The sequence below is a fragment of the Cupressus sempervirens genome, chromosome 4 (assembly GCF_028749045.1).
Source record: "Cupressus sempervirens isolate cs-2001-9-10 chromosome 4, ASM2874904v1, whole genome shotgun sequence".
Classification (NCBI taxonomy): domain Eukaryota; kingdom Viridiplantae; phylum Streptophyta; class Pinopsida; order Cupressales; family Cupressaceae; genus Cupressus; species Cupressus sempervirens.
This window is the reverse complement of record NC_143121.1, coordinates 257,053,049-257,079,544: the sequence shown is the minus strand read 5'-3', so window position 1 is coordinate 257,079,544 and position 26,496 is coordinate 257,053,049. Positions and strand designations below refer to the sequence as shown.

The 26,496-nt window shown below is 34.5% G+C and overlaps 1 protein-coding gene across 1 annotated transcript in view; it reads right to left on the bottom strand.

Annotated features, from left to right (window-relative positions):
* LOC149560962 (uncharacterized) overlaps nucleotides 1-25,517 on the bottom strand; it is a 105,679-nt gene extending 80,162 nt beyond the window's left edge. Inside the window, exon 1 of the mRNA XM_089827715.1 lies at nucleotides 25,308-25,517. Within this exon, the coding sequence (XP_089683841.1) occupies nucleotides 25,308-25,517 (210 nt within the window). The remainder of the gene's footprint in view (nucleotides 1-25,307) is intronic.
* Between the last annotated feature and the right edge of the window lie 979 nt (nucleotides 25,518-26,496).

Here is a 26,496-nt window from a genome sequence, read left to right as displayed (position 1 = left end):
GAAATGATTAGGTGCTTTTCAATAGTGTTCCTTGTATTTCATTAATGTTATTGGACTAAGAACTAGTTTTCCTCTTAGTTGGAAGGGTGGGCCTAAGGGTTCAACACTAATGGGTGATTTTGAACCACCTTGGTAATGACTAGTTCATTTGAGGAGGCTTGAGACTGCATGCACATAAATTCTTATCTATTTTACTCTTGTTTCAAGGGGTGGGCCTAAGAGCTCAACATATTAGAATGATGTTAAATCACCATATTAATGAATAGCTCATTTGGAGATGGTAGCTAACCAAAGTTTAGAAGATTATTTTTATAGTATTGTAAAAGTTTTTTGTGAGAACCTTGCTACTAAAAATTTAGAGTATATGCAATTTTCCCAATGATTCTAAGCATGGTAACCAATGGAGGAAGAGTTGGCATGGTTGTAATAATGCATGGTAACCATGATGAACCAACAAAAAGAAGAAACACTATGAACCATGATGCACTTGAACATAAAGATGATTATAGAGAGGATCAAATGCAACATGTTGCTTTAGTCCCAAATGTTGACAATATACAAGTGATGCAGAGGATAGGGTGATGGACCCAAGTAACAACCTAAAATGAGTAAATTTGTAACAATGTGCCAAGTGACCCTTCTAGGTCCTGATGGTCAAATCTCACAAATGGTCAACTCTAGGAGGTTTTAAGGCTTCAATGAGTTTATTTTGACATATTCACCATGTTCCAACACTTACCCTTGAGTTTCAATATTTTTCAAGCCAAAATGCACAACATGCCAAAATGTTGTCTATGCAACTTTACAATTCTGTGACAGCAACAAGACAAATAGGTGAATAACTTTTTTTTTTTTTTCAAAAGAATCCTTGAATAAATGGATGTTTTGGATACCCTTTATCCTTTCACAAAACATATATAAGACTTAGATACCCTTCATTTGGAAAATATCAATGAACTTTCACACGTCTCCTATTTTTTAACAATGTAGAAAAGATGCATTTACAAAACAACCACTAGAAGGACTTAAGCTCTGGACTCCAAACTTTGCATAGGCTCCTAAAATGACTTCAATTAGACAAATCCACTCTCAATTTCAGTCTATAGGTTCCCTAACCCCAAAATCCCCAATTCACCTTCTCAAAACCCTTATTCCTAGGGTATCACCAATCTCACACGTGCCAAGCCTTCTTGGACTAATTCAAAATTCAGACATCTATGTTTTATCACCATAAACATGAATCAACTCACAAACACTACCCTCTTTAAGGAAAATCTCTTCCTATAGGATTGTCCCCTCACTTTCAACCCTTGTTTTCACCCTTTTATGTTTGGTGGCCACCAATTATTCTAGTTAGTTGATCATTTCAGGGTTAGAAGACATTACACATGTTAGGAAAATGGAATTCCATGAAGAATCAGGTAAGAATTTCGTGGAATGACCATGATTAGATGAAAAAATTGTCAAAATGCTTATGAAAAGGATTGCTACAGCCAACAATCAGCAAGTTAGATAAATAACCCTTCAAAAATGAAATCAAAACTTGGTCCTAAACTTCCTTACAAATCTTAGAAGATGTCTCAATGCATGATAATATCATAAAGAACTCATGAAACTCCAAAGGACCTTCAAATTGCTATTAAAATCCAATCTTTTTTATTCAAAATTCTAAATCAGTCCATACATACTACCCTTATAGTCCCTACAAACACTATTTATAAGTTTCAAGGGATGGTTAATAACCCCCTCAACCACCTCTAATCAGTTTCACTTCCTATTCCTTCATAAAATTTAAACTATGGAGTTTCCCTCCAAAATGCTCATGTAGCCATTATATTCAAGATTTGAATTTTCTAAAGCAATAAGCTAAATTTTAAGTGACTTATTGAATGGTTCAACTTATGAAATGACTTGAGATTATTATGAGACCTTATTAGGACCTATCTAATGACTCACTTACCCTATGCAAACCTAGACATTACTAAAATTCAAATCTCATGGTCCTTTACAACTTTTCAATATGAAAGTCTTTCAAAATATTATACAATATTATGACTCTTTATGCTTTCAAATGCCATGATTGGTTTCAAAATGGAAGAAATCAAATATTCTAATTGTTCATCTGTACTTTCTATATTTTTCTTATTTGATTAGTTTGATAAAAATAGTTTTAATAATCATAATGTCAGCTTTATGTCAAATAAAGAAAAAACCAAACTTGTAATAAGATATCCACAAGAAATTATCTTTCATATAGTTATAAATGCTTTAAAAATTGTCCTTATAGCCTTGTCTCACACGCAAATATGATTTGCAAGAACTTGTTCAATATCTTCCTCTTATAATTCCTTACAAAGAACCTACCAAAATACAAATTAGAATGTGCAACTAATTTAACCAATCTTTTTCATTATTACAAAAATCATATACAAAAAAAGTTCACATTTTACATCATAATACATCATAAATCTTAGGAATTCTCCCCAATTACCCCCCCAACTCTTCATGATGTACCTACATTCCAATATCATAAAAAAAATTAGTAACTTATTGTATTAAACAAGATAATCATCAATTCATTGAATCATTATGAATAAAATAACATAAGAAGTAAATATACCTAGTCGAGTGTTCCAATAGAATCCTCTCTCTATTTTAGGGTCTCCAATAGGGCTTCATGATCAGCATTAGCAATAGTAAAAAGTTTTTTTACTTTTTGTCTTTCTTGATCCTTCAAAAACTTTACATTTGTTGCTATAATAAGATGCGAATATATGACATTTATTTTCTGCTTCTGATAATCTTCGAATGCAGGAATTTCATTCCTTCTAAGCATGTATGTCTGTAGCCATGTTCTAGCAACAACCAATGAACTAGTAGGATATGTGAATCCATCATCATCTATGATCGATTGTGCAAGTTTTTGTTTACCTCTTACACAACTTGCTAACCAATAATCAGATTTCTCATCATTCCCTTGTGGTGCAACCAATGCAAAGACATGTCCTAGCTGAAGTAGATCTGATAGATGGTTATGCTCAAGTGAACTTTCCATGTCATCATTTCTGATAGAGGGTATGATAGACAATGGAGTAAGATAATGTGGAGCCCATGTGTCCACCCACTCACTTGACTCACAGTGATCCCAATCACACTGAAAACAACTAGGACAAAAGCAAGCTAGCTGTCGTGTCCAAATGGTCCATGTACTAGAATCAGAGCTTCGAAATGAATGCATTTTTTATGAGTCTCTCACTGTGGCACAATCTAATCTATCAGCTACAGACCCTTCCTCAACCAACCAAAAGAACCTTCTTACCACTGAATCAAGAGTCCCCCCTCGTGATAATGCTAAACTACACTAATCAACAATGCTATGAGCATCAAGAAGCTCTGCTGCTGAAATCTTCAGTTGCTCCTTAACTAGAGCTCTCTTCACACATGCCCCCGCTCCATCATGTTCCCCTTTTCCATGGTCAGACTCAAAAAAACTCCAAATATGAGGCACCCCTCTCTCTACGTGCATCCTACACAACTAATAAAAGATGCAAGCATTCTTGAATTGACCTATACAGTTATCTGACCAAATGATATGTCTATCCATAGCAATTGCATGCTCATGTAAGAAATCAAAATAATTCTCAAAACAATGTTGCACAAACTCATGAGAGTGAGATCTATCATCACTCATATAAAAATAATAATCTCTAATAATATTTCGATTATCTTCCACACTATCAAGGGCATATCTATATGTTATGTGAACAAAAATAGCAATCTGAATAGAGTTGTAATACTGAGATTGTGTCTCATTTTGAGGTTGCAATGTGTAGTTCTCAGCAAAATCAACAACTGATATAATAGTGTCAATGGGAAAAGTCTCCTTACACGTTCTGAATTGTTCATCCAACCACTAAGACCTGTGACTATGTCTTGCATACTTGTAAAAAATATTTGCCTTGAAATCTAAAATAAAACTAGCCACACTGATATCTTTTCCAACCAATTCACATCTAGAGCTCTCACGTCCACTCTTCAATGTGTATTTCACTGTTTCATATACCTTTTTTTTCACTATTGTCTTTCCAAGATCTTGTTCGCACCCCTCATGGAAACATGTGTCAAACTTGGATAAGCCACCACATTCTGAACACTTCTCATTTAAGCAAGCATTTCTATAAAATAAACAACCATCAACTCTATGACATAAAAATTGATCTAGCAAGTCTTTTGATGATTTTGGAACCCCACTAGCACCACAATCCTCCAACATTTCTTTACTATGCAAATTAGAATGGATGGAGCGTAATAATTCATAGTGCATAGAAAACTATACATGATATTTGCAATAACATGTATTTCAAATTTTGAGTGGCACACAATAAAATGGCTTCAAAGATTCAAAAGCCCTTTGTGATATATGAAGACTTGGATGACTCTCTCTAAATTGTTTGAACAACATAGTTTGACTTACCTCCAAATAGTGTTTAAGATGTGGCGTGCGGTCTCTGATGCCAATTCTCAACTTTAACACGTCTTTAGCATTGGGTGATACTCATGAGTTAGAATTCCAAAATTGTGTAATTTCTTCCTTCACATCATCAGATAGCTTCTTATCAAAACGTGGAAGTCTCCCACCAAATGCCCATGTTTCATTTTGAAGAGGATTATCAATTTTCTCTCGTCGACTAAGTGCTCTTCTCAAAATAGTATGATTTAGATTTAAATCAATACAAGTTTGTGTCATATATCTACCCTTTCTCAAATGATGACTTACCAAAGAGGTTGTAATAACCCTTCGATCATCTCTTTTATCCTTCGCCCTACTATTTTTTCCAATGCTATTGAGAGCACTAAAAAGATTCTTCACAATAATGGCATTTCTTTCCAACTTTTTATTGACACGAATCTTCAATTTGGATATCATAGGTCTCATCTTTTGCATCTTTAATAATTGCATGAAAAGTTGACATTGCTCTACCACTATCTTGTTGCCGAAAAACATCTAATATAGTCTTAAAGCCCATAACCGAATGGTTCTTTCTGATATTTTCCCTTCCAAACTAGTAATAATCATTTCATCAATTTCAATTATCCATTTTGGTGTTTTAGAACCTTCATATCAATTATAATTAGGAGATATGTAAGGTTCTTGTGCATTAGGTTCCTGTGCATTGTCATGTTCAACATGGTCAATTATGCAATTTGGATTATGACTTGGTAGCATTTCGTTTTCAAAATTTTCATTCTCTAAATTTTCAATTTTGACATTATTGTTTTCAATAGATACATTTTCATTCCCCAACTATACATATTCATTATTTGACTCTATGATTTCACCTTCGACTAATTCATCGTCAACCTGATTGATATTTAGCATACCTTATCTTTTTCTTCGATGTTCCATTTTGTCTCTTTCCCTATATGTCGCAATGTCTTCATTGGATATCTTCCTTTTGCATTTATCCTTTCGACGACTATTGCTCCTCATTCAGATGACACTATCGAACACCTAATGTTATATTTTCAAAAAAAATTCAAATGGTTGGGCCCCAAAACATGACTTTTTGTAAAACTTATGAAAAAAATTCAAAAAATGATGTTGTCGGGTCTGCAAGGACAGGGAATATGTTGAAAATTGATGCCAGTCATATCGGATATCCAATATCAAATCAGATATCTGATATGCGACCTAGGACTTTTGGAGGGAAAATTGAGTTTGGGAGTTATAGTTTATAATTTATAAATTATTTCAGTTATATTACTTTTTAAAGATATTATATATATATATAATAATGTAACATCAAGATATAACATATAATCTATTAATATATAATAATATATTATGTTATTCTTATTATAATTTATAAATATAATTTATATTATTATTATTTTTTCTATATTTTTATTCAATATAATAACGTACTATATATATATATGTATATATATATATATATGTATATATGTATATGTATGTATGTTATTAATATATATTATTATTATAATTTATAATATATTATTATTATGAGTTAGGTTATCAATATATAATAATATATTATTTTATTAGTATTATAATCTATAAATATAATATATATATTAATATATATGTCCCTAGGGGTCCTAGGACCCCAAGGGACATAATAGAATCGTTCAAATGAGTCAAAGGGGGTCATAAGTTGACCTATGACTCCTTTTGACCCATTATATAATGACATATGTCCCTAGGGGTCCTAGGACCCCTAGGGACATAATAGAATCGTTCAAATGGGTCAAAGAGGGTCATAAGTTGACCTATGACCCCTTTCGACCCATTACATAACGACATATGTCCCTAGGGGTCCTAGGACCCCTAGGAACATATTAGAATCATTCAAGTGGGTCAAAGGGGGTCATAAGTTGACCTATGACCACATTTGATCTATTATATGATGACATGTCCCTAGGGGTCCTAGGACCCCTAGCGACATATTAGAATCGTTCTTATGGGTCCAAGGGGGTCATAGGTTGACCTATGACTCCCTTTGACCCATTACATGATGAAATATGTCCCTAGGGGTCCTAGGAGCTTAAGGGGCATAATAGAATCCTTCTTATGGGTCAAAGGGGGTAATAGGTTGAACTATAACCCCCTTTGACCCATTACATGATGACATATGTCCCTAGGGGTCCTAGGACCCCTAGGGACATATTAGAATCGTTCAAAAGGGTCAAAAGGGGTCATAGGTTGACCTATGATCCACTTTAACCCATTACATGATGACATATGTCCCTAGGGGTCCTAGGACCCCTAGGGACATATTAGAATCGTTCTTATGGATCAAAGGGGGTCATAGGTCAACCTATGACCCCCTTCGACCCATTACGACAACATATGTCCCTAGGGGTCCTAAAACCCCTAAGGACATATTAGAATCATTCAAATGGGTCAAAGGGGGCCATAGGTTGACCTATGACCCCTTTCGACCCATTACATGATGACATATGTCCCTAAGAGTCCTATGACCACTACGAACATAATAGAATCATTCTTATGGGTCAAGGGGGGTCCCATTACATCACAACATATGTCCTTAGGGTTCCTAGCACCCCTAGGGACATATTAGAATCATTCAAATGGGTCAAAGGGCATCATAGGTTGACCTATGACCCCCTTCGACCCATTACATGATGACATATGTCCCTAAGGGTCCGAGGACACCTAAGGACATATTAGAATCATTTAAGTGGGTCAAAGGGGGTCATAAGTTGACCTATGACCCCCTTCGACCCATTACATGATGACATATGTCCCTAGGGTTCCTAGGACCCCTATGGACATACTAGAATCGTTCAAATGTGTCAAAGGGGATCATAGGTTGACCTATCACCCCCTTCAACCCATTACATGATGACATATGTCCCTAGGGGTCCTAGGACCCCTAGAGACATAATAGAATCATTCAAATGGGTCAAAGGGGGTCAAAGGTTGACCTATGACCCCTTTCGAACCATTACATGATGACATATGTTCCTAAGGGTGCTAGGACCCCTAAGGACATAATAGAATCATTCAAATGGGTCAAAGGTGGTAATAGGTTGACCTATGACCCCCTTCAACCCATTACATGATGACATATGTTCCTAGAGGTCCTAGGACCCCTAGGGACATATTAGAATCGTTCAAATGGGACAAAGGGGGTCATAGGTTGACCTATGACCCCCTTCGACCCATTACATGATGACATATGTCCCTAGGGGTCCTAGGACCCCTAGGGACATAATAGAATCATTCATATGGGTCAAAGGGGGTCATAGGTTGACCTATGACCCCTTTCGACCCATTACATGATGACATATGTCCCTAGGGGTCCTAGGACCCCTAAGGACATAATAAAATCGTTCAAATGGGTCAAAGGGGGTCATAGGTTAACATATGACCCCCTTCGACCCATTACATGACGACATATGTCCCTAGGGGTCCTATGACCCCTAGGGACATATTAAAATCATTCAAATATGTCAAAGGGGATCATAGGGTTACCTATGATCTGCTTCAACCCCTTACATGATGACATATGTCCCTAGGGGTCCTAGGACCCCTAGGGACATATTAAAATTGTTCGAATGGGTCAAAAGGGGTCATAGGTTGACCTATGACCCCCTTCGACCTATTATATTATGACAGACATAATAGAATTGTTCAAATGGGTCAAAGGGGATCATAGGTTGACCTATGACTCCCTTCAACCCATTACATGATGACATATGTCCCTAGGGGTCTTAAGACCCCTAGTGACATATTAGAATCATTCAAATGGGTCAAAGGGGGTCATAGGTTGACCTATGACCCCCTTCGATCCATTACATGACAACATATGTCCGTAGGGGTCCTAGGACCCCTAGGGACATAATAGAATCCTTTTTATTCATCAAAGGGGGTCATAGGTTGACTTATGACCCCCTTTGACCATTTACATGATGACATATGTCCCTAGGGGTCATAGGACCCCTAGGGACATATTAGAATTGTTCAAATGGGTCAAAGGGTGTCCTAGGTTGACCTATGATCTGCTTCGACCCATTACATGATGACATATGTTCCTAGGGTTCTTAGGAACCTTAGGGACATATTAAAGTCATTCTTATGAGTCAAAGGGGGTCATAGGTTGACCTATGAAACCCTTCGACCCATTACATGATGACATATGTCTCTAGGATTTCTAGGACCCCTAGAGAAATATTAGAATCGTTCAAATGGGTCAAAGGGGGTCATAGATTGACCTATGACCCCCTTCGACCAATTACATGATGACATATGTCCCTAGAGGTCGTAGGACCCCTAAGGACATATTAGAATCATTCAAGTTGGTCAAAGGGGGTCATAGGCTGACCTATGACCCCCTTTGACCCATTACATGATGACATATGTCCCTAGGGGTCCTAAGACCCCTAGGGACATATTTGAATCATTCTTATGGGTAAAAGGGGGTCATAGGTTGACCTATGACCCCTTTCGACCCATTACATGATGATATATGTCCCTAGGGGTCCTAGGACCCCTAGGGACATAATAGAATTATTCTTATTGGTCAAAGGGGGTCATAGGTTGACCAATTACATTACGACATATGTCCTTAGGGTTTCTAGGACACCTAAAGACATATTAGAATCATTCAAATGGGTCAAAGGGGGTCATAGGTTGACCTATGAACCCCTTTGACCCATTACATGGTGACATATGTCTAGGGGGGTCCTAGGACCCCTAGGGACATAATAAAATCATTCTTATGGGTCAACCTATGACCCCCTTCGACCTATTACATGACGACATATGTCCTTAGGGTTCCTAGGACCCCTACAGACATATTAGAATCGTTCAAATGGGTCAAAGGACCCATTAAATGACAACATATATTAGAATCGTTCAAATGGTTCAAAAGGTGTCATAGGTTGACCTATGACCCCCTTCGATCCATTAAATATGAACCCCTAGGGACATATGTCATCATGTAATGGGTCAAAGGGGGTCATAGGTCAACCTATGACCCCCTTTGACCCATAAGAAGGATTCTATTATGTCCCTAGGGGTCCTAGGACCCCTAGGGACATATGTCATCATGTAATGAGTCGAAGGGGGTCATAGGTCAACCTATGACCCCCTTTGACCCATTTTAACGATTTTATTGTGTCCTTAGGGCTCCTAGGACCCCTAGTGGCATATGTCATCATGTAATGGGTTGAAGGGTGTCGTAGGTCAACCTATGACCCCCTTGGACCCATTTGAACGATTCTATTATGTTCGTTGGGGTCCTATTACCCCTAGGGACATATGTCATCATGTAATGGGTCGAAGGGGGTCATAGGTCAACCTATGACCCCCTTTGACCCATTTGAACGATTCTAATATGTCACTAGGGGTCCTAGGACCCCTAGGGACATATGTCATCATGTAATGGGTCAAAGGGGGTCATAGGTCAAGCTATGATCCCCTTTGACCCATATGAAGCAGTTTTATATGACCTTAGGGGTCCTAGGACCCCTAGTGACAAATGTCATCATGTAATGGGTCAAAGAGGGTCATAGGTCAACCTATGACCCCCTTCGACTCATAAGAATGATTCTTATATGTCCCTAGGGGTTCTAGGACCCCTAGGGATAAATGTCATCATTTAATGGGTCGAAGGGGGTCATAGGTCACCCTATGACGCCCTTCGACCCATAAGAAAGATTCTAATATGTCCCTAGGGGTCCTAGGACCCCTAGGAACATATGTCGTCGTGTAATGGGTAAAAGGGGGTCATAGTTCGACCCATAAGAACGATTCTAAATGATTCTAATATGTCCTTAAGGGTCCTAGGGACATATGTCATCATGTAATGGGTCAAAGGGTCTCATAGGTCACCTTATGACCCCCTTCGACCTATAAGAAGTATTCTAATATGTCCCTAGGGGTCCTAGGACCCCTCGGGACATATATATATATATATATATATATATATATATAATATTATATTTTTACATAGTAATATAACTCATATAATTGATAAGTTATAAACTATAAATCAGAAACTCGATTTTCACTCTAAAATGTCTTGCGATTTGAAATTTCCCTCCAAAAGTAGATGGGGGTTTGCCGAGCCATATCAGATATCCGATTTCATATCAGATATCTGATTTGAGATCAGATATCCAATTAGGCCTGGTATTCACCAAGCCTGCCCGGTCAACCCAAAAAACGTGTTTGAGGAAGGTTTTAGTGACACTTAGACTTCGAGTAGCCATTTGACAATGTTATTTTGATTGAAATTGAATGAAATGAAAAGAGTTTTTTAATATCACTCTCGAGATTCCATCGATATAATTTTTGTCAAATTTTGAGTTCGATAAGTATTTATTAGTTAATTATCAATGAAGATTATTGTAAAGTGTTGATTGACATACTGATTGAAAAATAGCTATAACTTTCAAACGATATAACATTTTTTAAATCTAAAAGTTGCGTCACATTCTATGCTTTGCCTAGTATAAGACAAAAAAAAAATTTAAAAATTTGGTAAAATTTTCTATTAGTTAAGGTGGTCAGACACGGGAGTTTTTTTTTTCCGAAAAATTTTTGGTAGAAAATTCATATTTAATTATTTATTTGGAATAAAAATATCAAAAAATATGCATCACATCTAGGCATGAGTCTACTTTTTATATCTATAATTATATTAAAAAAATATTATCATTTGATTTTGATTTAGGTGGTCAAACATACACCTACTTTTTATTTTTTCTTTGAAATTTTCGTAGTACTGCATTAAAATCCAAAATTTTGACCAATCAATTATTTTTTCACCTAATAAGGCCTAGTATTTTAGAAACTAAATTTAATTTCCTACAAATTATTTTCTTACAACTTTTTGATATAAAGTCCATAACCACTTTAAAATTATGTTTCAAGTTGACATAACCCTGATTTGCTAATTTTTTACTGCCACTTAAGGCCATAGTTTGGTGCACCATGATCTTGCAGATACCCTATGGAGGTTGGAATTCCTACATCCATAGATTAGACATTCCTTATGAGAAAAAAAAAAGATTACTATTATCAAAAGTGAATGAATAAATTACAAAGAGAGATCATCCTTATAAAGAAGATCAAAACTCTAATAGAGTAAAACCTAGGTTGCATGATAATAATTAATAAAATAATTAATTACTATATATGCTTAAAGTTTAGCTTAAGTAAACTACAGATAATAAGTGACTTGATAATTAAATCAAAATGATTTAATTAATAAGGCAATATCTTATTACTTTAATAATTTTAGCATCAGATCCAAGTAGGATCTTGTGGGTTTCACATAGTAGTTTTCATTCTTTGAATTCTTTGTCTTCTCCGTGTCTAAATGAAATTATTTTCAGAATTGAATTGGGTTGAAACTGTTGTCGCAAATTTCATTGTTCTTCGTTTTAAAATATCTGTATAGGAATTGAAAATTAGAAACCCTCATTTTGTAAAATAGAGATTGGTATTTTGTTTCAGGTAGGGTTTGGGATGGAATCAAACAAATTTGAGATGTACAATTTGATTAGTTATTCACAATTTGCCTATTAGATCTATCACATGTATTTATTAAAAAAATATATATGTTAATAAAAATTACCATAGTAAAGAAATTTACTGTGATAATTTTTATCACATATCATAATAGAAAATCATGAAACTTCATATTTATTGGGGCGCTTGAATTTTGTTTGTTTTAAATAAATTTTTAAAAATGAAATATTGGATGGGGGTCTAGTTTTTGTGAATTGTTTGTTTTGTTATAATAATTAAAATTAAATTTTGGTGGGGGGCAGGCCACCACCCCCACCTCCCCTTTCCTTCCCACAACTGCATATGGGAATGCGCATAGCAGGTACACTGACGCAATATCCTGCTGCTGCAACAACCTTTTAAGGATGGTTGGTGGGCCTTAAATGCTATTTTTTAAAATTTAATTAATTTTTTAAAAATTTGTTTTATTAAATTTTATATTAATAAATATTTTTAGTTATAGTTTTTTAAATTATTATAAATTATTTTAATATTAAATATTATTAATAATTTTAATATGATTTTTATTATGTTATTAATAATTATAGTTATTGATAAATTATTATAATATCATTAATAATTTTATACTTATTACTTTAATTAATTTAATAATTATTATTTATTTTTATTATTATATTTAATAAAGACAATAGTTTTCTTTTAGTTAGTTGTGGGGAATGGTTTCAGTTATAAGGAAAATGGTGCTTAATATTAGGAAATTCTATTTATTTTTTTGGGTATTCGAAAACCCTATCAAACTGTAATACTTGAGAGAGAGAAAAAGAAAATGAAAACTTTAACTCCATTGTGTAAACAAATCTAGTGTTTTTAAAATTAAACAAATGGATTATAAAACTACACTTGCTATGTTGTACACTTTACCTTGTTTTGGGTTTGGGTTGACATAGAGTGTTGACCAGTTTTGGATGTCTACCAAAGGCCAGGAGTTTTTTTTTTGGTGATGTCATGATGATGTTTTATTTATGATCTTTCATACCTAACCATAGTGATGTGTCATGTATTTTCTATGATGAGTTTGTTTAGATGTTTGTGGTGCTTTCCAGTTTCTTGAGTAGAACTGAGGTGAATGGTGTGATTTTTCTAGTGTAAACTTTGAGTCTTCAATCAGTTATCTTTGATACTTTCCAATTGCTTGTATAGGAATGAGGTGATTATTTTGTTTTATCCTTTGGTTTGTTCCAATTGCTTGTATAGGATTGAGGTGATATTGAGATTGGTTTTTAGGTGCTTTTCAATTAGTTTCTTGTAAAGGACTAAGGTGAATATTGTGTTTTATCTATAGGTGCTTTCCAATTGCTTGTAAAGGACTGAGGTGAAACCTATGATTTTATGAGTTGTACCTTTTATGAGCCTAAGGTAGGTAATCTATGTGTATGTTAGCAAGTGGCTTGCAATGGAGGTTGGAGCCCTAAGTGGCTGCTTGGATAACCCATTGTAAGTTGTTTTAATAGGTGATAACATTTGATTAAATGAGAGTAAAATTAATTAATAAGAGTCATTATTTTTCCTCACTCATCCCTTGAGTGCTAGTACAAGCTAGGATGAGATTAGAGAGGATGCTTGGTTGCGACCTTGCTTCATTAGTATTCCTTGTCTATACGAAAGGATATTGGTGTTGCATAGAGACACTAGGGGGACGGACTCCAAAGTGGCTACTATGGTAACCTTAGAGTTGGCTCATGTGAATACACTTGCCCACTTACGTAGTAGATTTCTTACGTGTCTTTTTTGCCTCTAGGATTAGATGATACTTGTGTCTTTGTACCTTTGAGATAGTTTCCTTTCAGGGGTTTCCTTGACCTAGATGTTGGTTATGACTTGTGGTATTCTTATCCTAGTTGGGACTTGAGACTATCTCCTCAGTGCAGTGGGAGTGGACCATTTACATTCTACGAAGTTGGGTGGTAGTGCATTTTTCTTATACTATTGAGATCCGATCGTTGGATGTCATTGTTGGATGTACTTGTGTAGTTGTTCCTTTCTATCTGATCTTGTATTTCTATTGGATCAATATATTCTATTGTACTGTATTTAATTATTAGAGATCTCTTGAGATGATGTATTATATTCATGATGTATATTCTTTTAGTTTTTCATACCCTGTGACTTGTATAGTGGACCATTAAGCATTATGATTATTGCCAAGTGGCATCTTATATTTAAATTATATATTGTTTAAGAGGATTCATACTTATAGTTATTCTTTGATGGTGGATTTTTTATATATCAGATTTAGTATTTAATTAATCTTAAATGTGATTCAATGTCATGGGACCCTTAAGAGATGTAATCTATATTTATGGTTATATGTATGTGAGTTATTGCTTTCGCTATATTTTATCTCTTACATTATTATATTTCAAAAAAATATTTTTTGACAAACTTAGTGAAACTTTAGGTTAATTTATTTTGGGTTCCCTAATAGGTTGTTACATATCTCCCTATCTCTACCTCTCTCTGTATATCTCTTTCTACCAATATATTTCTCTTTATATATCTTATTTTCTCATTTTCTCTTCTTTATATATATTTACATATTCAATCCCCACTCTCCCCCTCTATCTCTTTTTCTCCTCTCCATTTCCTCTTGCTTCTCAATCCCCATTTATATACATCTCTCTTTTCTTCTTCCGTTTAAACCTCTCCCTCTTTCTATCCATGTCAATTCCTATATATCCCCTTCTCTCTATTCTTTACAATATCTCTCGCTCTTTGTCTACTTATCTCCCTCTATTTCTCTCTCCATCCCTATCTCATTATCTCTCCTATCTTCCCCCTCTCTCCCTCTCCACTTCACTCAATTTCTCTCTATCCATATCTATCACATTATCTCTACTTTCTCCCTTTATGTACATATATCTCTTTCTATCTCTCAACAAGAATTTTAGAAGCCCAAAATTATAAAAACAAAAAAAAAATTGTACTACATATAGATATACTCAAGACCTCTCAGATGAGAGGCTTACAAGTTATTGTAGTGTTTTATGCTCTTGATTCTCTCATTTTTCCTTTCTACAAATGATTAATCTTAAACTTGTGCAAAGAGAATTGTTCTCTTTTTTATTTAGAGGGTGAAACCATTCATGATATTGTGTTTATCAATGATTATACAATGGTTCCATGTTTAAAGCCTTGTGAGGCCTATGGGGACTTAATTAGTGATCTTTTTCTTTCATTTGTGAAAAGAGTCTGCCTCAGAGCACATACAAACATTGTAGTATGACATGTTTGTGACCTCAACAAATCAATGCACATTTATACTAATCTAGCTTGTGGTACTTAGTGCATTGTATTTGATATGATTCAGTCATTGGAAGACATGAACCATTATCAAAGTGTTGCACATGTTCAATGCCTTATTTGTGTGTAGCAACAAGAAATTTTATAGGTATGGGTCCTTGACATATATAAAAACATAATGAAAAGAGCTATTACAACATGTTCACTTTTCTATATGTGTACCAATGATTATACATACATTTTTTGTTAGATTTTTTTATAACATTAAAAAAGAATAAATAAAATTATTAATTTATACTCAAACATGATAATTAATAGACCTTCTACATATTTTATTTTATTTTTAACTAAACATCATATTGTATTTTTATTAATTATATTACATATTTAATATTTAATTATCTCTTATACAAATAATTAATATCTAAACTTTATTCATTATTATAAGTTATGTTATATATAATATGTACATTCATTTATAGAATGACAATATTGATATCATATTTGTATAATATTACAACTCTATGAGTATGTAGCAGAACGACAATATGGATATCATTGAAAATGATTAGGGCAACGTAACTATTCCACCCATGGTTTCCTTCACCTTCAAAATTGAAGTTGTTGGAGAAGTTGGCAGACTTGAAATTGCTAATAATTCCAACAATATTGTCTTTAAGCATAATCTGCCCTAGACCATTACAACTAAGAAACAAAAAAGACCATCTCTTAGACAAACAACTAGAGACCCACCAGAGAACAAAACTTAATCACAAACAAAGTAAATAACTTTGAGTGTCACATTCTAACTTATCATCCAAAACATAGCTGATAATCCAAAAAGATAACCGAGACTTAGAGTACTAACCATTAAAGAGAACTAGATTAAACATAACAATTTTAAAACTTTGTCCCAACATTACTAGAAAGACCACAATAACCTTGTGAGGCCAAAAAGTAATAACTACACAACAAGAAAAAATGAGAAAAATGGAAGGCAAATGCCCAGAGACACTAGGCTTGTTTGATATTCTCCTAGTCTTCAACCAAGTACTTGAGATCTTAAGTCCAATTGTGGACATCCTCTACACACACATTGTCCTTCTACATTCCAACTCTCTACATTTCTCTGTGACCCATAACAATGCTGAAGATGGCCTTCCTTGTCATCTTTTTATAGACCCTACATATAGCAGAAATGACCACATCAAGCTCAATATTTATTATATGTTACTCTTGGATGTTCTTACTTTTCTTCTTTGGGTACCTTGGAAATGTTCTATTAAAACTAAATTAAAGAACTTGTAAAGCATGGTCAACATTATTATTTGAACATGGAAATATTGCGAAGGTAAGATCTTGCATAATAAATAGGGTTTGCCCTTTAGTGCAATGACAGAACATGTCATTGCAAGCTGCATTCATGTGGTTCGATCTTGTGTTTGAATCTATGTCCTTCACTCATTGACTTTTGGTTCAGTGATGTTCTGCTCTCACCAGTTGTTTTGCTTATGATGCCCCCGCATTTTTGTTTTGTTCATCTACCCCCACTATTGCCTGGAGTTCCATATAGCTTCTTCCACATGTTTGCTCAGCTAACACTCACTATTGCCAACACTTGCTCAGAGAGATAAGGAGGTTTCATGCTTGGAGGGATAAAGAGGTATTGTACATGGAGACGTGACCCTAATTATGACCCTAATTACATGCAATCAATAAAAATACCAAATGTTACTGATCAAAAAAAAATATTGCATAATAAATGTTGAGATAATAGTAGGTAATAGTCTACGATGAATTGAAACTCTATTTGGAGGGATTTATTTTGTGTGTGTGGTTGATGTTTCTTTTTGTATGTGAGGCTTAGGAATTTGATTTGTGTGGGAAATGTGTAAAGGAAGAAATTTTATAAGGATTAAGGCAGACCTCTCCTTGAAAAGGGATGCATTGCATACTTACATAGAATATCCCTATCCCAATTTTGTTAATATTGTCATCCCATCTACTTATTCTTCAAGTTTTGGTTACATTCAATCTAATAATAAAACTATGAGTAAGGTTTTGTGAGTGCATTCATGAGTTGGAAATGGTTGTGTTGTCTTGTCATTCCTTGTGAGACCTAGTTTTCAAAAGGGCCTCCTAGCTCAAAAATGTTTTTTTTTTTTTCAAAAATACCCTTTGTTGGGATGTAAGCCCTCCTTTGGCTATGTTATCATATTTATGTTGTAGGTATCAGGTGGATTTCTACATAATCACCATCTTCAAAGATGGATGGTCATAGGAAAATAAAAATTAAGTAAAAGTATGTTCATAAAAAATATATTAGTGAGTAATTATATTGGTCTGAATGTAAATTTCTAGTCTTACATATGTACTTTATGTAAATATAAATTATTGACAATATTATATTCCTTTCAAAAAAATGTATTAAATATTGAAAATGGTCTCATTGAGTAATTTTACTTTATCCCAATAATCTATCATTGAATCAATGGTTTCAAATTATTTTATATGGTTATTTTTACATACAATATCATTTTAGTAGATAGGAAACACATGATGAAATATTATTAGCATTAATATTCTTTATTATAAATATCATATTTACGTATTCATATTTTGAGAGGGAGAGAGAGAGAGTTAAACATGGTGAATAACTGGGGGGGGGTGTATTAGTTATTCCCACACACTTATAAATAATTATGATCTATGTAGTTATAAAGTCAATCAACTAACCTAATAGATCTTCACTCAAAGAATGTGACAACTTCTTCCAAGGGTTACAATCATAATTGCTCACCAACTTAGTTCTCCAAATCATAATTGTTTGAGTTGGGTTACCCTATTTAAGACACAAGTCTTGTAGATTCAAGAGACATGTTATGATCAGTTTCCTAGTGAAAAATTGTGACCATTTCAAATGAGTTTTACAAACCAAATAGGTTGACTTTTCTATTTGATTTGGCTGAAATATAGGTATATTCCTCTAGAAAATATTTAAGAGATAGATAGAGACCTCATGTTTAGAGAAGCTTCAAAAATGGAAGATATATAGTTGGATTGCATGCCTAATAAATATGGTCTCTAGGCATTTATCTTTTCATTCCAAAACCAGCGATTTACATAATCTAATTATGAGGTACTCAATAAAATTTATTGAAGAAAAATGAAATCTTGATTAAACAACTCCTCCTTAATAGTGCAAGAAGAATGTGTTGCGATAATTGATGGTGTTGTTCTATGATTTCATTGAGAGCTATATGTTCTCCTTAACAAGGGAAAAACTAGAAGAAAAAAAAAATTTCTTCCTCCTCCTTGATTCCATGCATTGTACTCTACATTGCTCAAATTCCATCTCCATAGTCTCTTAAGACAAAACACCTCTTATAACTTCTCCATAGTCTCTTAAGGAGAGAGATGGGTGGAAGAGCTAGGGAGATGTATCTAGATATGGAGGTGGGAGAGGAAGATAGAGATAGAGACGAAGATAGATTGAGATGTAAAGATAGAAATAGATCTAGAAAGAAAAAGAGAGGGAGGGATGGAGAGGAAGAGATAGAAATGAATATAGATGGTGAGATAGATTGATAAAGACATAAGGAGATGTAGAAAGTATGAAAGAGAGATATAAGCAAAAAGATAAATTCTTACTTGAACATAAGGAGATATAGAAAGTATGAAAGAGAGATATAAGCAAAAAGATAAATTCTTACTTGACTTTCCAAATCTCTATGGCATACCCATTACACACTAAGGTGTGATTGCTAGTATATAATAGGTTATAAGATAATTGAAACAATAGTTACATTATGATAATTGAAACAATATTTACATTATGATAATTGATAAATTTCTTATTAACTATCATATAATAGATCACAATGGTATATTTCATGAGACTATAGTCTATGATTCCATGAATATCATTATTATTATTGAAAACTTCCATCTTCACAAATAATAGAGTCATAAGTAATTAAAACATAAATATAAGTAATTAAAATCAAAATTCACACACAAAATTTTTTCCTACTATCTTAAATATTTGTCACAAAATCAACCATTAACATTTCATTGAATGTCGTGTACAAATTTTATTGGCACTATTGATTCTTATTATTTTGATTTGAAAAACCTATTACACTTGATAGGAAAAAGTGGTTGGATTTCATAACCCAAGATGGTACATGTTGTTTAAGGGAAGTCAGTTGTGCATTCCTAGAAAGTCCATGAGAGAGAATCTCATCATGGAGAAGCATAGTGGAGGATTGGTTGGACACTTTGGTAGAGATAAAACCATTTCTTTAGTTGTTGAGAATTACTATTGGCCACAGTTCTAGCAAGATGTGAAGAAGTTTGTGCAATCTTGCAAAGTATGTTAGATTGTGAAAGGAATGAAGAAAAATACAAGGTTATATCAGCTATTACATGTACCTAAGAAGCCATGGGAAGATGCATTATCATGGATTTCGTTCTTGGTTTACTAAGGACACAACAAGGGCATATTTTTATATTTGTGGTGGTTGAAAGATTTTCAAACAATGGCTCATTTCTTTCCCTAGAAGAAGACAAATGATGCTATTCATGTAGAGAAGTTGTTTTTCATAGAAGTGGTGAGACTACATGGTCTACCAAAGAGTATTGTTTCTGATCAAAATAGAAAGTTTGTTGGGTATTTTTGGCATACATTGTGGTAGAAATTGAAGATAGATTTGAAGTTTAGTTCATCTTTTCATTAGTAGACTGATGGACAAACAAAATTTGTGTACCGAAGTTTAGGGAATTTGCTGAGATGCTTGGTTGGAGATAAACCAAAAGGTTGGGATCTAATTTTACCACAAGAAAAATTTGGATATAATAATTCAATCAATAGGAGTACTAGTAAATCACAATTCTATATTGTATATGGGAATAGTCCTAGAAATGTTTTTGAATTGAGGCAAATAGATATAGGAGAAATAAGTGGTGCTGAAGCTGAAGATTTTGTTGAACATTTGAAAAACATCCATGAGAAGGTGAGGAATCATATTACAAAGATGAATACATAGTATAAGGCTAAGGCAGATGTGAAAAGGAGGTATAAGGAATTTCATATTGGTGATGAAGTCATGGTTCATCTAAGGAAAGAGCAATTTCCAGTGGGTACATATAATAAGCTAAAAATGAAGAAGTTCGGACCATGCAAGATAGTGAAAAAAACATGATTTTGGAAATGTTTATGAGATAGAGTTGCCTGCTAAATTGAATATTTCACTAGTATTTAATATTTTGAATTTATTATAATATTATGAGGGAGGTGAAAGAGATGATATTACAAAAGCACAAAGGAGTATTCTGACATCTACTTCAACTACACATGAGATTGAGGAGATATTGAACAATCATGTGGGAAGAAGCACAAGGAAAAAACCATATGGAGAGTATCTAGTCAAATGAAAAGGAAGGCCAATGGAAGATTCATCATGGCTAGCATGCAAGGTGTTGTGATGTGGAGCCTAATCAGACTTGGAGATTTATTTGGTGTGGTTTCCCCCCCAAATTATTTCTATGGGGGTTTGGGGGCGGCACCCCAAGTGTGCTCCCTATCACAATATAGGGTGGGGCGAGGGGCAATGCCCCCATAGGGGTTTTTCTATGGTAGTGCCCTTGAAGCCAAAAATGACTCATTATTGTAAAAAGCATTGATTGTTATTTTTCCATTGGACGACTTATTCTAGCCCTAATTTTATAAGTAGAAAAACTTGTATAAAATGGCTTAGGGTTAGGGATTTCATAATTTATCATGATATTGTAGCTTCTTGCAGTGGTATAGAGCTTTAAGGGATTTTAGATTGTAATCACTAGATAATAATAATATTGGACTTTTTATTTGGTGGGTGTAGCACAAGGATTTGGTGAACCACATTAAATCTTGGTGTCTTGTGTTCTCTTTAGTGTGATTTATTATTTTATGATATTGGTTATATTTGTATGTAACTATTATCTATCTATGGTTAATCCTAACATGAGGAGGGTGACTATCCTAGTTTTCCTCTAACTATTTGAGACATGAAAGGATCACTTCTCAATTTACCCCAGGTATCTGACAGGAGCATCCTGGGTGTAAGGGCAATCTTGCATCACCCGAAAATATTTATGTTTCCAGTTTTCCATTTTTTGTGTTTTTAATAAGGGCTATTCTTGTACAAAGTGTCTATCTGAGGGAGATTTTAATTTTATTAAGATGGTATTATGTGCTCAAATTATTCTAATCTCATCTATTGAGGTTCATCTTTGACATATCAGCTTGTTGGATAGATTTTATCATCATTTGATACGTATTGGTGCATGCATTGCAGATTTTTGGTATAAATTTTGGCTATCCAAATTTCAAGTCCAACAATAAAGGCCTAAATGAATCCAAAATGAGGTAAAACCTCAAATAATGGATGCTTGCACAATTAGTTGTTGTAGATCACTAGTCGAGGATTCAAGAATGGGGTTATAATAGCCCATCGGGTCAACATTTTGCTAGTTATGGTCTCCAGAAGTGGATCCATGCAAAAATATAATTTGTAAATTGTCTTGAGTTGATCATATGGAATAAAGTATAATACAGTAATATAATATAACATTTTTTGGCCTCAAGGGTTAGGGATTAGTGTTTAGAACCTTCTCAGGCGATTAAAAGTGTCTATATAAGGAAGGCACATAGGTTGTCTAGGGTAGTTCTAGGTGATAGTCACAACTTTGTCTTGTAGATTGTTGTAAGGAAGGGGCTCATATGGGTTTACATATTATAATTTTGTAATTCCACATTTGCGGTGATAATAAGAAGCACATAATTTGTTCTCCCAATTTGTGGTGTTCTCTATTACTATTGTTTGTTGTGGTATTAAGTGGAGCACCCTTCATCAGAAACCTAAAAGAACCCCTTGCTCTAGAGAAGTGAAGGACATGAAAGAAGAAAATGAACAATTGGTTTTGAAGGTAGTCTAGAGCCTATTGTTGTTGGGACCACCACTCAAAACCAACAAGGAGGGAGGAGGAAACCTCTAGAAGAAACTCATACTCCTACTACTACAACTAGGGAAAGATAGCATGGTGTCATCGTGAACCTTTTTCTTTATGCATTCAACATCCTCCATAGGATATTTTGGTAGAAAAAAGAACCCAAAGAAAAATGTGACCATCAACCAACATATCTTGCAAAAGAAAACCCACCTAAATAGGGTATGGCTCTACCTGAATAGTCTAGTCATATAAAGAAGAATTTGAAAGAGAAACAACAACCAGTTAAAAAGAGTACAAAGAGACCTCCAATAAAAACCAAAGGACCATAACAACCCGCCAAGAGAAAGGCCAAGCTAGAAGAAATAATCGGTCAACCCCAAAACTTGTAAGTTGTTAGGCTCTAGAGAAAGAGAGAGAATCACCCATGAACCATGAAGAGGAGATATGGATCTCACCCAACTAACCAAATTACACTTCCAAAACACTAGGAATTAGAGAGGAAAAGAAGGAAGTGTTAAGATTAAGCACAGGAAAAAATAATAGTTACATGCAAATGTATCCAATATTAGAAAATAATAGATCACATAGAAGAGAACACAAGACACCAAGATTTAACATTGTTCACCTAATCCCTAGGCTATGTCCACCAAACAACAAGTCCAATATTATTACGATCTAGTGATTACAACCTAATTACAATCTCTAATCCCTTACAACTCAATACCATTGCAAGAAGAAATTTTTGCATCACATCTTATGAAACAATCCCTAACCCTAAGCCCTTTTATACAAGTATTTTTGTTTCTTTAGGGTTAAAATTAGTTACAACATGTTGGCCATAAATTGGCAAATAATAGCCAAAAAAATTTAATGAAGTATGTACAATACTTCTCTGATCAGTCAGCACAAACTAACAAGAGGCGCATAGGGAGAACATATACTGCCCTCCAACCATCCAATAGGATTAGAGAGAAAATCTAAAATGCCAAGGAGGAATAAGGGCTCTGATGGAAGAAGAAGACCCCCAATATAGTACAAAGAAGAAGGAAAGCAACAAGGAGGAAACCTCGAGAGCCCAAAAATAACTAAGATTTGGAAACCACATAGTAAGGTCATAAATTACCATAGAGAAACTTAAGTTAGATCTAAAGCCACTACACTTTAGACCTCTTACACATACTGTATAAGAAAAAGGGCCAATATGAGCCCTCCAAGAATAAACAAGGGAGAATGAAGACCCACAACCATCGCACCAAGGAGAAGGTGCAATGACATGGAAAGAAGTCTTACATATTGATTTGGAAAATGTAAAATAAAGTGAGAATGTAATTCCTAAAAGAATCCCCCAATGATGGACATAAGTCACATAAGAAATTACCAACAAAGAGGGGTCATTGGACAACCTCCACTCCATTGAAAAGGCCCACCCAAATGAACATATACTAGAATAGGGAACCTATACAACCCTACTTCTACATCATTTTCATCTCCCTTACCATCTTATGCATGCTTCTTTAGTACTAGAAACCCTAGAGACCCCTCTCACCATTGCTCATCTCATCGCTTCAACTAATCATTATTATTGTTTCCAACAAAAAATGTTTCTATAATAATATATAGAGTTGATAGTTGGAATAAATTTATTTAAAATTTATATTATATTCAAAATATTGTTTATACTAACAATTTGTATATGTGTGTGTGTGTGTGTGTGTGTGTGTGTGTGTGTGTGTGTGTGTGTGTGTGTGTGTGTGTGTGTGTACTTATGTTTAATTGTGTGATGCAAATTATAGATCTAAAATTTAAATAGTTTGTGTTAGTGTAAATAATTAATTATTATTAAACTTTACTTAAGTTTACTTAGGTTAATGCATTATCATATTAGTCGCCATGTAGACACCTAGGAGTATGCGTAGTCACTTAAGTTGTCTTGTTGACAACATAGGAGTTTGCATATTCATCTGAGTTGTCATGTTGACAACATAGTTGTTTGCACTCCAATTGAGCACATGGTGTCTACAACATCTCTTTACAAGATACACCTATGTAAGCTTATCCTCTCATCATTACACAAACTCCTATTCTCAATGGAGGATAATTCACTCTTGGTGGACATGTGCTTAGTTGTGAGGCTTATCACTTTTTTGACTTCTAATCATTCTAGATGCCTTTATATACAAGCACTTCTAGTGTGTATTCATATGATATTCATTCTCATTATTGTTATTATAATCATCCATTATTGGTCCATATTATGCGAGTGATTGAGCTTCTTGATCTTGGTGTCATTTTTCCCTAAGGAAAATTCTTACACGGTATTAGAGCAATAGGAGATCTCTTCACATAGCCATTGAAGACCATTTTTGCTTCACCTCTCAGAGGGCTACAATTCGGATATTGAGTATCTACAATTATTGGGAGTGTCTAGAGCCAATGCAGACCTCACCATTGCATCTAGAGCATTGACTCAGAAAATTTTGACTACAAATTTGCCTACCCAAGGCTATAGTCAAATTTGCCCAATTTGTGAAATTGGTATGATCTCTTTAGATCTATGGAATTAATTTTTTAGATCTACATTTTTATTTGCGTCTCCACACTTGTTTTATTTGGATCCACATTTTTTCTTTTCAGATTTGCATTCTATTTCTAAAATTTTGTGAAAAAATTGGGCTTTTAGGCCAATAGGAGAGCATTTTTTTTGCAGGTAAACCGGGCAGTCAAACCTTGGTAGCCTACGGTCAACATATTCCACCTCAACCAGCATATTCTAGCCTATGGCCAGCTTAACCGCCCTGAATAGCAACTAGTGTTCAACGTGACTCGTAAGTCACCTTACTCACCAAAGCCTATGTTTTAAACATATAAAACCAAGGTAACACGATTCATGTGGGATAAAATTCCCATACCACCAATTAGCACTCACCATTGGCCACTCCTCCTCCATTGGTGCCCAACCCCAGCAACCTCCACACCACTAGTCAACTACTCGTGCCAGCTCCTTCTTAGCACCATCGCTAGTCTCTTCCAGTGCTGCCAAGTGCCCCATAGTCATTGCCAACTCAAACCACCAGCCACCACGTAAATGACCACGTAGCCTCCTTTGATGGTGTTCACAGCCACCAACATGGTAGGACCACTTTGCTACCACATCAACTTCAATGTGATCATTAGCAACATAGTCAGCTACCACATACATACTACATCAGTAGCACAATCAGCTACCACATACATAACATGTTAGTGACCTATCATCTACCATGTTGTCTGATTGTACTACCATGTACAGTACTAAGATCATCTGCCATGTAATTAATCTATACAATACGGACTACCACGTTAGCCAATCGGACCAAATTTTTTGCTAACATTGTCAATCTACGAGCATAAATTTGACATTCATTTAACCATCATTGGATGACCAAATTACACTACTGTAATAGCTGTTTGGATGTAAAATTTAACATAGTGTTTTCCTAACATCATCAAGGGAGGCCCCTCACCATATCCAATTTTGATTTCACAGTCCAACTTTGGGAGGCCATATCTCAATCATCCGGACTCCAAATTAGGTGCATTTTTTTTTTAGGCTAGAATTTCCTAAAAAAATTAGTGGTGCTATTATTTTTTGGTTTTGATGAATAAATTTGTCAAAAAAATCAGTTTTTTGTGATTGTACCTATCCAATCTTGCATTTTGCAACTTCAAATGCTCCATACGGGCTCATCTGGACACATATTTAGGTTCTTTTTTTTAAAGCGCATAATTTTTTTGTTTATTTTCCAAATCTATAATTGGATTATAGGCTTGTGTGGAAAGAAATACCACTTTTAGAAATAGATCTTTTTTTGCATTGTATTGCTTTGGTCAAACTTCAAAATTATTGTATATCTAAGCAACATTACTAAGTACCAAATTTGAACTCTAAGACAAGGTTGTAAATAGCTTAGGGCATAAGTGGTTATTGTAATCACACTAAGTATAAAGTACCTAAAGCATTCATTTGGCAGGGGGGGTGGTGTCTCTTGGTGTTGTGTTCCTTTCTTCTTGTTGTTATCTTTCTTTCCTTGCATTATGGGAAACATTAAGGTTCCAAAATTAACACCACATAGTTATGCCACATGGTTAGTTAAAGAATCAAGTGAATTAATGAATGAAGAAGTTTCTCAATATGTAGA